The 14,494-nt window shown below is 39.7% G+C and overlaps 3 protein-coding genes across 3 annotated transcripts; 1 reads left to right on the forward strand and 2 right to left on the reverse strand.

The window, feature by feature from the left end:
- Window positions 1-2,466: 2,466 nt before the first annotated feature.
- otub1b (OTU deubiquitinase, ubiquitin aldehyde binding 1b) lies at window positions 2,467-7,959 on the reverse strand. Its single transcript, XM_072686816.1, has 7 exons — window positions 7,869-7,959; window positions 6,057-6,118; window positions 4,486-4,584; window positions 4,255-4,373; window positions 3,408-3,492; window positions 3,122-3,316; window positions 2,467-2,961 (listed from the first exon to the last, which is right to left on the reverse strand). The coding sequence occupies exons 1-7, from the start codon at window positions 7,909-7,911 to the stop codon at window positions 2,764-2,766; spliced, it is 801 nt and encodes a 266-aa protein (XP_072542917.1). The 5' UTR covers window positions 7,912-7,959; the 3' UTR covers window positions 2,467-2,763.
- A 72-nt stretch (window positions 7,960-8,031) lies between these two features.
- On the forward strand, window positions 8,032-9,423 carry cskmt (citrate synthase lysine methyltransferase). Its single transcript, XM_072686817.1, has 2 exons — window positions 8,032-8,177; window positions 8,723-9,423. The coding sequence occupies exons 1-2, from the start codon at window positions 8,087-8,089 to the stop codon at window positions 9,391-9,393; spliced, it is 762 nt and encodes a 253-aa protein (XP_072542918.1). The 5' UTR covers window positions 8,032-8,086; the 3' UTR covers window positions 9,394-9,423.
- A 1,416-nt stretch (window positions 9,424-10,839) lies between these two features.
- Window positions 10,840-14,472, reverse strand: fam113 (family with sequence similarity 113). The gene is made up of 8 exons (XM_072688582.1): window positions 14,400-14,472; window positions 14,187-14,266; window positions 13,613-13,845; window positions 13,290-13,440; window positions 11,922-12,165; window positions 11,524-11,619; window positions 11,163-11,297; window positions 10,840-11,047 (listed from the first exon to the last, which is right to left on the reverse strand). Exons 1-8 carry the CDS (start codon window positions 14,470-14,472, stop codon window positions 10,896-10,898), a joined length of 1,164 nt encoding a protein of 387 aa, XP_072544683.1. The 3' UTR covers window positions 10,840-10,895.
- Window positions 14,473-14,494: the final 22 nt, after the last annotated feature.

The following is a 14,494-nucleotide window of genomic DNA, read 5'->3' on the forward strand; positions in this document are numbered from 1 at the left end:
TGCTTCGGTTTGCTTCAGCAGAGTCGGGCATCTGATATAGAGCATTGCGTTTGGACCTTGTGAAGAGCTTGTGAGATGCACATGACTTCTTAAGAAGCGCAGATGCTACAGCCAACGCTTCAACGGTAGTTTAATGCTTGGTGCCAACCTTTTACCCACTCAGCAACCTTTTTTTCGCACTGCAGCGGCACTACTTGAAACCGTGTGTTGGGAATTCAACCAGATTTAGCAGGAACACAGCGTCCAAACACTACGTCCAACCCACGCTACAGCTGTGCGCGTACCTGTCGTTGATCTCAACTGAGGGATTCTCCATGCACTGCTATTTATTTATTTATATCTCTCAGCGAATATGAAGAATCCATTCAGTGTCTCATATCAGCAAACTCAGCACTAATTAATAAATCCGTTCCGTATCTTGGAAAGGTAGTCATGCTACTTTTGATCCGTTAGAGGAGGCAGGAAAGTCAGGGACAAAGTTAAGATGCAACATCACTGAAGAACAGGATGACCTAACTGGGGGTTGCAAGTGGCTTGTTTTGTTCAAACTGGAATTTGCTTTGAAATGCTTTGGCTTTTTAGAACATGAATGAGCTCTTGGCTCAGTGGAGACATCCATCTTTAACCTTCAAATCTGTTCAGCCAGGTTAATTAAACCTGGTGGCATTCCTTCTTCTGGGATATCTGGGAAACGGGTCCTGTCCAGACAAGTCTCTTTTTTTCCCAGGACAAAGCATAAACATAGACATATTCCAAGCTTTTCATTATACTAAGTGCTTTACTGTATTTTCCAGAACTCATTTCAGGATTTTTTTTTGTTGTTGTTATTGCTGCCAAAGAGTCATTTGATGAAGGCAAGAACAAAAATATGGTGCTTATTCATTAAAATGCAGTCGGATAGCCTCAACCCTCTCCAGGTCTAGTTTTCATTTGACCTTTCTTGCAGCTCTGTTAGTTATGAGTATTAGACGCTCATAGTTTGTGTTGAGAAAAAATTTGTTGTGTAACGTAATACACTACGTCAGACTATAATACAGCACCCTCTGGGCAAACTGCTTCCTAATAGCCTTATCCTTGTGGAGGTTTCTTTCTTGAAGAAATAAGAATGCTGCTTTATTGAACATTTAATGCCTTGAGAGTTTGAAAACGCCTTATTTTCTACCAAGAGATGTTAAAGCAGTTTATTGCAGTGATTTCTGTTTTCTAGATTGATTTCAGGATTGTTTTTGAAGGACCTGCAGAATTGATTTATTTTTCTCACTCTGGCAAAATAATGAATGTGTAGTTTGTTACTACAAGAAAATGCCAAAAATGCCCTTGTGTATATATAACCTACTTTGTACTCTTTCTGTTGTATAAAAACCTTCGTAAATAACTTCAGGCTGGAAATGTGAGAAAATAGTATTTGATCAGTTCTTTTTTTTTTATATTAGTCCAGAGTGGAATATGTACAATTGATAAAATATTAATATTTTAAGCAGTGTGTTTGTGTGTGTTATTAGTTTGACTGCAGATGCTCTCGTTTCACACTCATTACAAGAATTACATTCAGTATGTGAAAATGAAAGCTGATCGTGGGCTTCTTTGCAGAAAGAAACTAGCTTGGAGGAAGTCCCTATAAGGCTGGCTTAAGTGCTACATATTTATCGCTCAGCCGTTCACCAGACATTCTGTGGCACAGATGAAATGAAATCCAGTTCTATTCCTGAATTTGTGTTTGTATAGTGGTTGGTTTAGTGTAGTCACTGACTTTACAACTGGACAAATTCCACCCTAATTCACACCACCTTACTTCCACTTTTTGGGTATTTTAACTCTGGTGCTGGAGAGTTTGAGGTAAGATCAGTCTGGTGGTTTCACTACTTGTGCCCAGTCCAAAATCTGAGTTTTTAAAAAAAAAATATCCAGACACCATTACATCATTTTTAATCACTGAAAACTAAGCTTTTGGGTGTTGCGTGGACGGGGAAAACAGGTCTATGAAAACGCTGACGGCACATTGCATATATAGTGAGGTATATAAGTCAGATAAAAAAAATATATATGATGCTGTTAAGATTTAGAAGGTGTAATTTCATGACTTACATAGTACACTACATTGTGTATAATGTGGAGGGGAAGCCTGTTTTCTTCCTTCTTTTCAGTGATTTGATGTCTCTTTAATGAGGTACAGTCACCCAGTACAGAGGGGAATATGTGTGGGCGGGCAGGGCATTAAACACCCACTAAAGCTGAACCAGGTGCGCCTCAATTATTGCCTTCAAAAGCACTGAGGTACTGATATGCGGAATAAGCTGTAATAGATTGTCCTGCAATCCAAATCTATCAACAGGAGGTGCATTAGTGAGTGCTGGTGTTGAGCAGTCTGGGGTTCAACTGTATTATTATACACAACCAACTTCTACTTCTATTACTAAGAGGACAGTTTAGCTTACGCTTGCTACACATACACTTTAGCCATAAGGTGAAAATCCCTTTAATAAAACTCATGAAATTCAGTGTAACAAAGGAAAAACACTAACTAAAAGCAAGTTGATAACATTTACAACCACAAAAGAAAACAACAAAAAAAAAAACTGTACAACCCTAATGCTGGATTCACTGCTGATTTTTCTTTACTTTTTTGTAATAAGGGGAAAAAATTTAGTGAAGAGAACGGTTCATTGTAATACCGCGGTGAAGCCATCGCGCATGGATGTATGAATAATCGTGGCTGGTTCTCAGGCGTAAATCTCCTCCACCGTTGTGCCAGAATGAGGATCACTATTTGTAAAGGATGTCGTAATGGCCTGGCCGATAAAGGAGGAAGATGCGAGGTTCGCTGCCTTCTGGGAAGACGTGGTGGTTAACCGTGCCGCCCTCCCCTCGGTCCATATACTCCACCAGTATGGACACATTTAACGCCTGAGCTAAGGCAATGATGTGGATGTGGTCGCTCTCTTTGGACATTGGCTCCACCTCCTACAAAACAGAACAGGGACATTTAGCCGTTAGCCATTCATCTGCCTTATATCACTTTTCTATTTTTTGTGCTTTTCCCCCCTAAATACTTTTGTCTAAACCACTCATCACAGCACACTGGTATATTGCCCAGATTTTGTACCCCAAAATTCCTGATTACCTGCTGGCAAAATTCTTTGACGGAGCGTCCTCCCTCTATGAAGTGCTGAAAGAAGGTGTGTTCTCTTTGCAGGTAGCCTGAAGTGAGCAGCCTCAGATACACCACCACATAATCAGACACACTCTGGTCATTAAAAGAGCTCAGCAGTTCCCCAAGGGCTGGTTGCTTTTCACACAGTTCAATCAGGTCCATAAACTAAAGCCAAGAGCAAGACAATAAGTAAAACATACAGAATTAAATAAGAAAAACACTTATTTAAACTTTTTAAAAAACTGTTCCAACTCACTGTGTTGTGAAAGTCTTCAATAGTGAACTCAGTAAATCCCTGATTCACAAGGTCCAGTTTGCTTTTTGCTGCCACTGCTTTAAACCTAAAATATGCATATTTCGATCAAATCAGCAACACAGAAACAATCAACTTTAGAAATATTATGACAAATCTGAAAATTACCTAATTCAGCACGGTCATTAGCCTTGACTTAAATGATCAAAGTACAAATTATTCAGCATTCAAGTTCAGTTAACCCCTTGAACGCTAGGTTAATCATTTATTAATTAAAAATGTATAATTGTATAATGTATAATTATTAATCCTAATGCAGAAAGTATTAGGAATTAATTGGTAATTGCTAGTCCCACATGATTCTATGTGAAGGCCCATGAAACTGATGTAAATTATGACAATATTGTAATTGATTGAACACCTTTATACAGAGGTTAAAGGGTTAATAGGTATAATTAGAAGTATAACAATGAATGTCAAAATTGGGACCTTGCCTTCTTTAAATTTTTTTTGGAGACATAATATTGTAATAATTCCCCAATAATGTAATAAAATGTGCACTTAACTTGCATAAAAGTGTAAGAAGGCCCAATAATGTAATAATTTGCCCAATAATGTAATACTGGATCTTGACCATTAACTTTACTGCATTATTGGGAATTTTCAGGGTACATTTCCAGGTTAATCACTTAATAGTCTTATATAGTCTTATAGTTTAATATTTTATAAATTAATATTTTTAAAAATGTTTACATCAGTAGTCTAGTTTAATTTGTGGCATGGGTGGCCAGAAAGATGCCACACAATAAGATAAAGCACAATAAAGCACCAAACAAAACCCAGGCTTTACTTTTGTAGCTCTTTGCTGTCGTCCAGTAGCGACTCCAAGTGTGAAAAGCCAAAAGCTCTGTAGAAACAATTTCCATCGGGCCGCGTCTTCCGAATGTATGAATATTTTTTGTGAAGGTCCTGCAGGAAATACAACAGTTCAAATCGATTCCTAATGTCATACTAAAAAAATAAAAAATCATAGAAACTGCATGTAAAAATAAAAATGTACTGATGCCCAAAAGATCTTAACCTTAATCTTGAGTTGATAGATGGTGTCTTCTTCAGCATACTCTTTCTGTAGCACAGACAGTTCCTGTCTGTCTGACACTAAGGGGTTAGTAGTGGCTATCTGTACAAAAAAAATAAATAAATAAATAAATAAATAAATATAAATCACTGGAGTTGTCACAATAGCATACCTGCTCTTTAACAACACAAAAGGAACAGGGCAATTAAGGAATTAGGCATTAGGGTGCATCAATATGGGAATTCAGAGCCGATGCTGATATTCATTGAATATAATAAATGAATGTTTATTTGGTACTGCATGCACTTTAGTGGTTAGTAATACAGAGAAATATAACATTTACTTGTGTAAGAATTAAATGCAGCTAATTAAACACAGTAGCCCAGAAATTATCTGAACATTCTGGAATACAATAAAAACATATTTCAATATCGGTTTAAACAAACTGAAATTCCAGGTTTGTTTAACCCAAGGTCTGCTGATGCCAAAATTATTCCAGTATCTTTGTACTTCCCAAATTAGCATTGCATTGTGGACTAACATCTTTCCAAGCTGTGAATCAATGAAATCAAAGATGTTAGCATAACTTTGAAGAAGCTACCATACATTGTGGCAGAAATTAGTAATAAAAATATATAATAATAATATATATATAAATAAAAGGTTAAGCTGCAACCTCCAGAATTCTAGGCTTAACATGCTTCCATTACACCCTTAAAAACTGGGTTCATCAAGAGCCCTTTATTAAAGACAAGAGCACTATGGCAATACCAATGCTTAAAAGGTTCTTCGCCTGGTTAAATGCTTCATCTCTATGATGGAAAACCTCTTACAGATGGTTCTTCAAAAAAAAAAAAAAGAAAAGTAAAGCATGTTCTTCATAGCAAAACAGAGGTTCTGCTATAGACAAGAAATCAGAGAAAACCTTTCCAATACTACACAGAACCCTTTTTGATTCTAGCGGAATTGGGAAGGTCTGGTCCTGGAGGGTCAGATCCTGCACAGTTTTGTGGTTTCTCCACTAAATCCCATTGGAAGGTTTAAGGGTGTTTTCACACCTACATTGAAAAATCAGAGGCTCGTTTTCACCCTTGGTGTGATTCAGGTGGGGCAGGTGTACAGGAGTCGCAGTTAAATGCTGACCAAAACAAACACACAGAAACAAGAAGTGGTCCAGTCACAAAGTGAACTCTGCAGCGGTTTGCTTGTGGTGAGATCATGATCTGACCTTGTTCCGACCCAAGTGTTAGGGGAACACAAGCTTAAATGCCATCTCTGCCGTTGCTCCATGTTAAACAGCACACACATATGCACTAGTCCAGAACATAGGACCTTCTTCCTCCATTTACTATCTTGCTCCCAACCCAAACAGGTCTGACCAATAAGCAGAGAGAACATGCTCACATGGTTAGTTGTGACATGTTGGTCCACTTGTTGGTCCACACTCCAAGTTTACAAACTCTAACTGATTCAGACCAGAGCAAACAAATTACAGGTGTAAAAAACACCCAAGAGAAATCACCAAACTGTGCTGGACTCTATTGCACCGCAATGTAGAGTGCACCATTACTTACTTCCTGCTGAATTCTGTCTTGCTGTGCCATTATAGCTTCATCATAAGCAAGGCAGTTCACTCCTACAAAAGACCAGAAAACTCAGTGAGCACACATTATAATCATAAACATCTTCATGATCAACTTTTTAACATCGCATTCACAGCTGTTACAATACCAGAGTGCCTCCAGCCGACAGAGTTTCCCTCCAGCCGACACATAGGCATAGTGATTTTTCAGTCTACTCATGTTTTAGCAGAACTCATGTGTCTTATTAAAACAAAATTAGTTCTATTCAGTATTTTGCATGCTATAATAACTGCACTAAATACAATATTTGATAATAAATATTACATTTAATCTTTTTTTTTAATCTTTTTAGGCTAATTTACATATTTGTTTTGTTTGCATAGCTCAACAGTTCGAGAATCATTAGTACTTTTGAACATTATAACGTGCATAATGTCGGTTATGAAGCTTAAAATACAGCCATGCAGACAGTTTCGGGTTCTAACACTTAATAATGCGTATGATTACTTATGATATAAAACACAGATAATTCCAGTGAATCATCAGTACTGAACATGTTCACTACTGTGAAAACTTTTCAGTTCATTTGTCCCTCAAGAGCTCAGTAACACTGAGATAAATAACTGATCAGTACAGTGATTTATCAGTCTACTCCTGCTTTAGCAGAGCTCAGTAACACTGAGATAAATAACTGATCAGTACAGTGATTTATCAGTCTACTCAGGCTTTAGCAGAGCTCAGTAACACTGAGATAAATAACTGATCAGTACAGTGATTTATCAGTCTACTCAGGCTTTAGCAGAGCTCAGTAACACTGAGATAAATAACTGATCAGTACAGTGATTTATCAGTCTACTCAGGCTTTAGTAGAGCTCAGTAACACTGAGATAAATAACTGATCAGCACAGTGATTTATCAGTCTACTCAGGCTTTAGTAGAGCTCAGTAACACTGAGATCAATAACTGATCAGCAGTAAAAAAAAGTTTTGATATTTTGCATAGTATAATAATTTCACTAAATACACAAATAAAGAGAACATTTAAAAGGAAAACGCAGCGGCTCTGTGTGAACTTCACTGACTACAGCCACGATATGCATAAAAGTGTACTGTAGAGACATTTATGACAGTAGGTGTCGAATAGCGCCTTAATGTTGATAAAACACTGGTACGTTAATGCCAAGATTTTTCTAAAGCCACATCTGAGGAAAAGGCTTCAGCAACCGCATAACCGAGTTTACTCGAGTCAGCAAAAAGTATGGCTGGCAAATTTCAACACAAACTGGCTGACGGCTGGAAACAGGCTTTAGTGAACGGTGACATTAACGTCCTCAGCATCCAGGCCGGGTAAGGTGAGGAGCAGATGAACGCATCGCTTCGCTCGCTTCAGTGTTTTGAGTGTCCGAGGCAGCAGAGCACCCACTGCTTTGTTTACACTGAGGCTTTACACAGGCGTTTGACTCAGAAGACAAACAGGGTCAGTGAGGAAAATGGCCAGGAAAGAAGAGCATCGCTGACATGCCGAGCTGCTCTCCAAATCACTGCATCTTTATCTGCCTTCTCTGTTTGCGGACTGAGGACCCGTGGCCTCCCCCTTCCCTCCTTCCCTCCTTCCCTCCTTCCCTCCTTCTTTCCTCCTCTTCATGTTGCAGCGCGGCCCAGAAACACTACAGCCGTATTTTTGAGACAGGTCCCGAAATGGAGACGAAGTAACACAGAGGACCTGGCGTCCTAAGCTAAACAGCCGCAGAACATTTTAAGCGGGCTGTCTGTACTTTAAAAAGCCAGCGCTGCATCCACTCACCCTCCATCTCTCCCTGGGATGTTTCCTGCTGCTCGTCCGCCATCTTGGATAGGGGTTGTGTTTCCCCCCTCCCTCTGTGAACCTTTCAGCACTGCCGGGTCACTGCTGTACCGCAGCGCGCGCTCACGCACACACACACACACACACATACACACACAGAGAGAGAGAGAGAGAGAGAGAGGTGCAGAGAAACCACCTTCAAGCTCAAGCCTGTTAAAATGCTGAAAGTAATCAGGGCTTCACTGTCTCTGAGGAGGAGGAGGTTTGAGAAGGAGGCACTCTGGCGCTGGCATCATACCAGTTTAACAAGTTAGTTGGGAAGGTTGTTTTCTCATTTCTCAGATAACTTGCATGCTCTTGGAAGGCTACTCAGAGGACGTTGATCTTGGCACGAATGCTCAGGAAGTATAAGTCCAAACCTGCCTCTTCAGCTCTTGACCTTGTTTGAGACATTGCAGTTATTATGCAAATCTGTTTCCTCAATCTGCTCATTATGATCATTGCAGGGGTCATAGCTACAAAACATCCTGTATTTGTAAATAGGGCTGTATAGCTAACACTAGTAGGTAACACTGTATTGTGAGAGTCTACTGTACATGCTCTGCAGATGCTCACCTTGTATTTAGCTAACTGACTTAAAACTACATGAGCTGGAACTGAATTTTACAAAAAGTATTTATTCGCTTTATTTTTGCATTTGTTACATTTAAATGTTTCAGATCATCCAACTAGTTTTATGATATAAGATTTAAAAACAGTGGTAGACTGAGGCCTGATATCTGGTCCTTTTCCCGAGGAAACCTGTAGTCACAAGTAGCATGTTTATACACCTAACATATATCGTATATCCACAGATGACCTAATTGAAAACATGGACAAGAAGGCAACGTGGGACAGATTTTACACAGAAAACGGCAAGGGAACATTCAAGAATTTCGAGTGGTTCTTTGGCTTCCATGCAATCAAAGACTGCATCCTTCCTCTGCTGCAGACCACATCCAGCAATGATGCTCCCTTACATGTTCTGGATATTGGCTGTGGTACATCAGCTTTGGGGCCCTGTATCTACAAACACTCAGAATGTGCTGTGAGGGTGACCTGTGCTGACATCTCTCCAGTGGCAGTGCGACTGATGCAGGAACATGCAGAAAGCACACCAGTACAACCCTGCAACCCTTTCTCCACCCTAGTCTTCCAAGAAATGGACTGCACAGAACTGGAAGGACACTTTGGGGCCCAGAGCCTGGCCTTAATAGTGGACAAGGGAACGACAGATGCGTTGGTGAGGTCCAAGCAAGGGCAGTCGAAGGCTGGCCAAATTGTAAGGCAATGTCTGAAAGTTTTGAAACCTTCAGGTCACCTGCTGCAGTTCTCAGATGAAGACCCTGATGCCAGGCTGCTTTGGTTGGAGAAGGAGAGTCGAGGTTCAGAAGTGCTATCTCAAGTAGGAGTACATGAAATTGGAGAGTTAAGAGGAGTCACTTATTTTTGCTATCAGATAAGTCCATGTATAGCCCACCACTGACACTCAATGTAAACGTACATCACTGCCAAAATGCTGTCTTGTCAACATGTTTCTTTCATTAAAATTTTCTGAAGGTAAAACCAGTTTCTTAAAGGTTTAACCAGTTCTTAAACCTTGGACAAGGGCAATGCACACTAGGCTTGCACATTTTAACTGTAATGAGAACCACTTTGCTTATTACATATACTCTCATATACGCTTATTTAATCTTATTCAGCACAACTTTAGTACCACTTGACAGGTGAAGTGGAAAACATTGATCATCTTCATCTACAGTGTAATCTGTGACGAAGTTGGGGTATTATGCACCAAGTTAACCGTGTGTACTTGAAGGTGATACAAGCAGGAACAATGGGCAAGCTTAAGGATCTGAGCCAGTTTGACATGGGCCAAATTGTAATGGCTAGACCACTGGCTCAGACTAGGCCAGGCAGGTCCTGTGGGTTTTTCCTGGTATGTAGGTATAAGTATCTATTGGATCTGCTGTATGTATGTAATGTATTGGTGCCAGATACCTTCAAAGGTCTTGTGGAGTCCATGCCACAAATGGTCAGATCTGTTGTGGTGGTACAAGGAGGGCAGGTGGAACTAATGTTATGGCTGATCGGTATACTCCCAAAATAAATAAGGAAAAATGAATTAATAGAATATTTACTTATTATATTAATATTTACTTAATATTACTAATATTTATTTTTAAATTACCATCAGATATTCTTCCCTGGAAGAGATGAGCTGCAATAAGAAATTCTCTGTTATGTCTGCTAATGGAAAAAAAAGCCAGGAGTACTTCCAAAGCTCCAATCAACAACTGGGAATTCAACACCCATTGTCAGATTCAATTAAAGCCAAACACATTTTCAGAAATATCACACTCCCGTCTTAAACATCTGCAGACTGATTACGGGGGCACTATCATGATTGTACACATAAGATCTTTATTGTAACTTACATAAGTGCCATGATTAAAAGGGAAAAAGAATACATGACAGCAAAATGCATAAGACCAATGCCAAGCTAATCCCATACAATATTGTAACAGGCTTCAAAAAAGCCAATATTGTTTTCACCAAAGGCAGAACACTGGCTGGGATGGACATGACATCTATAATAAAATTAAATGGAACATCAAGGAATTGTAGACAATACAAATGAAGTATGGTGTTCACATAAAAATAACACCAATAAAATCCTGGGATGATTAAGAACTTCAATGCTAACAAGGAAAAAAAAGGGGGGGGGGGGGGGGGGGGGTCAGGAAAAACTATGTAAAAAGACAAATAAGGCACAATTTTGAGGATAATACAAACGGCACAACATTAAGACAACAACAACAACAATTCTGTACAGTCTACGACAGCTTACTTCAAACAACAACCAAACGATTCGTATGGACTGTTGCAGCCTAAAAATATTTACAAGTAAAATCAAAAAAGTGTTTCGTGGGACAACATCAAACTCAGCATGCCTTACCCCTACAGAAAAAAATTGAGGTCTGTTTTTTAGTATTTGTGGGAATGGCTTGGTTTCTGACGAGTGTATGGGTTATAATTCCGCTTTGTGTGCTTTTGCTTCATCACATAGTTGTTCGGTGGGCAGGAGGGGGCAGCAGACATGGGTCTGTGATCAGAGGGAAGCAAGCTGTTGTGGCCACCTTCAACACAAAAAAAGAAAACATGTTAACATGACAAACCTTAAGAAGTATCTTAATTAAGAATGTATATGTCTGTAATGTTAGTGATGATAAAAGCTAAAGATCTGCCACTTACTGGACTGCGCTGTTTTTTGCTCAATGTTCCCGAAGCTGAAGTAACCGGAACCAAACTGAGAGAGTGTAGCAAGTCCATCTTCATAGAAACGAGGCCCATAGCCATCATACTGCTGGCATTGGGGCCAGACAGACCCTGAGAAAATACAGTAGACATTATAATTAGTTAACTTCATTATTATATTACTACTTTTAGTAAAAGTCTATATCCTCCAATGACTATAGCTTATTATCGTCTACCTGCATAACTGAATGCACTGAACCTCATGTGAAGGTTGTTATAAATTCACAAGACTCTGTGATAAGCCCAACCTCACCAACAGTGAAACAGTAAAAAGTAAACCATGCAGTAAGCTCTTTACCTCCATAATAGCCAGAACCTGCCCAGACGTATGATGGTCCATAGGCACTTTGATAGGTAGTCTGGGTATAATCCAGCAACCACATCTTACTTTGGTCTGAAAGATGAGGTTACCAGTAAAAAAACAAAAAACAAAAGTGCAAATGAAAGCAAAAGTCTACCTCCAGAAACTCAAAAATCAAAATCTGGGTTTCCCCTCAACCGTCATCCAGGCTCAGCACAAAAAATAGCTTTTATATTCCCTTCGAGCAAGTGCAGCTTCTGTCTCATACACATGTGAAGTTGGTATTTCAGGGTAATAAACACACAAAGCTGTGGAAATGTTTCACATGCCATCTTTTCTTTCACAAATGTGCACATGTGGGTCTTGGATTGATTGTGATGTTCTCTTTTACTCACCTGTGGCAGTGTGGCTGGGCAGCTCCACGCCCCAAGCCTGAGCAGCATGGGCTAGTAGCAAGCATGTGATTTGACGATGTGCCACAGCATTCCAGTGAACCCCATCCTTCATGCGGTGGTGGAGGCTGAACCGGAACATGAAGTGCAAGTCTAGAACGTCCAGTCCATATGCGTTTGCCAGCATGGCACCGTAGAAGTTTGCCTCGATCACGTCAAAGCGCAGCGTTGGGCCTTTGTCCTCAATCTGAATTGACAGATGAAAGAAATTAAATCAATGATTATGTTACTGACTACAAAAAATTTGTATGTAGGGGTGTAATGAACAAAATCCAATCTGATACATCAGGAAGTGCGTTTACATGCACTTGATGCGATCATAATCAGTTTTTTAGCAGTAATCAGATTATTATGGTAGTCCTGTAAACAGCACACCCAGATTTCTTATATTAAAGGTCTAGAAATCTGATCAGGAAAGGGCTGAATTTTAGCTCAGTAATTCGATTTCTCAGTGCATACATCTTCTTAACCAAAGTATTCACGGATTTCTCAGTTTGCGCCCGTGTGAAAACCAGGCCGTGGAACCAGAAGTAAATAAGCAGCGTTAACACAGCACCTGCGAGGCGACGCAAAAACACTTCTGGAGCAACGCTGAAGCATTTGAATACTCAATCTTCTAGATGATGCATGTTCATATTGTGGCTCAATGTGTAAAAAATTGTTTTTTTGGCTGGTTGCAAGGCAGAACTCAGATTACTGCCTCACTCCTATAGACACAGAGTCATCCCATTATCTGATTACTCTGGCGTAGGTAACCTCAAATGGATTACTGACAAAATCTAATGTTTGATTTTAAACACTGCATGTACTCTTACAACTCATTTATTGATTTGTCTCAATACGATATTCTTTCAATGAAGCAGCAATGAGTAGTGAATCTATGTCTTGTGTTGATATGTTAATGTTAAAAAGGTTAGACAAGAATCTACGAGGTCTAATTGTACATTTCACAGATAATTCCATTCTTGCCACCCTCTAAAACAGCTTGCTGATCCCTAGATGATTAGATGCCCAATTTTGATTGCTGACAAAGGTTTTAACTATAGATGATAAACGAGAGCCTATCAAAGTGGCTAAGGGGTGTATTGTTGATTTTAAAGTCCAGCAAAGTTTATTATTTATTAGTTATTACAAGCACTTTAAATCACTCTTGATAAAAGCAGAAGCTAAACATCAAATTTAAATACTTTTTAAGGATGGGAGTAGTTTGGTCATGACGTATAATACCAAGTTTCAATTTTTAAACTCATCCCTCCATGACTGGATTTCATGATCCCTGCTTTAGAACACCTAAAGACACAAGAGACCCACCTCTGGTACAAGAAAGCCTCCTATTATCTTCTTGCCCAGAGGCATGGTCATGTTCCACACCACAAGGCACTCCTCTGGCAGAATGGCTTTTAGCTGTGCAAAGAACTTGTGCAGGTTCTCTTTGTACTCAGAGACCCACCTCCGGTTGTATCTAAACACCAGAATGGAAGAAAAATTGAATAAACATTCATTGCAGAGATATAATTATTAATTAAAAAAATTAACACCACATATCACATTTCAGTCTGGATCATTATCATTGCTGTGCAGAGGCAATATTTATTGTCCTTATAGCATTACACACAGGTTTACAGGTTTGTTACCTTGACACATCCCAAACACAGGAGTTGACTATGACCACATCTGGCTTCAGCTCGTTCTTGAAGTCAGCAAGGATGCTCTCCATGTACCTGGAGAAGACCCGCGTGACAAAGTAGAAGCGGACCAGGTGATGGTCTGTGCGGTACTGACGTACTTCTCGGTACTCTGTGCCGTTGGTCATGTGACCTAGTCTTCCTCCTTCTACTAGACAGTCCTGTTCAAAGGACAGCTCTCCCTGATCAGAGATGATGGGGAAATAAAAACTCACAGAACCGTGTTGCCTTCTCATTAGACACCTACACGTTTATCTGCTCCAGTAGGAGGAAAGATGGCTGTCCATATCTCTACACCTTTAAACTAACTGACGTACAATCCACTGTAACTTAGTGTTACACAATTAAATGCATCCCAATAGCAGAAGTAAGTCTTAAATATACGATCAGAACAACATTAGCTAACTGCATAGCCTAACGTCTCCATCAACTATCTGGGCCAAACCCAAACCACAGACATCTGCCTAGCTAGCTAAATGTGTCATGGCCAGACAAAATGTGAATCTGATTAGGAAGGACATACCTTGCTTTTTAGTTGTGACAATGTCAGATAAGAATCTCTCTGCAAAAGTAACACCAAGTCTTTGTACACAGAGCGCTGGACTAGAGGGGGACATTCAAATGTTGCACGTCTTAATAATCAGCAGCATCTTTATTACAGCACTCTTTTAAGAAATGGGGATTAATTAACATCGTGATTAATAACTGGGTTAGATTGCGGATCGTCTATACTCACTCGAATCTCCAAGTACAACAACAAATTTGTTGTGGAGAAGCTGACTAGCCTGCCGATGGCTCACATTCCTCATCGTGGCCTCCCGCACCTGTGTA

The sequence above is a fragment of the Salminus brasiliensis genome, chromosome 9 (genome assembly GCF_030463535.1).
Source record: "Salminus brasiliensis chromosome 9, fSalBra1.hap2, whole genome shotgun sequence".
NCBI lineage: Eukaryota > Metazoa > Chordata > Actinopteri > Characiformes > Bryconidae > Salminus > Salminus brasiliensis.

What these genes read in the sequence shown, in the direction of transcription:
- otub1b (XM_072686816.1), bottom strand. Translation starts at nt 7,911, where the DNA reads ATGGCGGACGAGCAGCAGGAAACATCCCAGGGAGAGATGGAGG. An exon ending in ATCCCAGGGAGAGATGGAGG is followed by an intron (nt 6,119 to 7,868) that starts GTGAGTGGATGC and finishes GGTCTTTTGTAG; the next exon opens with GAGTGAACTGCCTTGCTTAT. An exon ending in AAGACAGAATTCAGCAGGAA is followed by an intron (nt 4,585 to 6,056) that starts GTAAGTAATGGT and finishes TTTTTTGTACAG; the next exon opens with ATAGCCACTACTAACCCCTT.
- cskmt (XM_072686817.1), top strand. Translation starts at nt 8,087, where the DNA reads ATGCTGAAAGTAATCAGGGCTTCACTGTCTCTGAGGAGGAGGAGGTTT. An exon ending in GCATCATACCAGTTTAACAA is followed by an intron (nt 8,178 to 8,722) that starts GTTAGTTGGGAA and finishes GTATATCCACAG; the next exon opens with ATGACCTAATTGAAAACATG.
- fam113 (XM_072688582.1), bottom strand. Translation starts at nt 14,472, where the DNA reads ATGAGGAATGTGAGCCATCGGCAGGCTAGTCAGCTTCTCCACAACAAA. An exon ending in TGTTGTACTTGGAGATTCGA is followed by an intron (nt 14,267 to 14,399) that starts GTGAGTATAGAC and finishes GTCCCCCTCTAG; the next exon opens with TCCAGCGCTCTGTGTACAAA. An exon ending in GCCCAGCCACACTGCCACAG is followed by an intron (nt 11,620 to 11,921) that starts GTGAGTAAAAGA and finishes CTCATCTTTCAG; the next exon opens with ACCAAAGTAAGATGTGGTTG.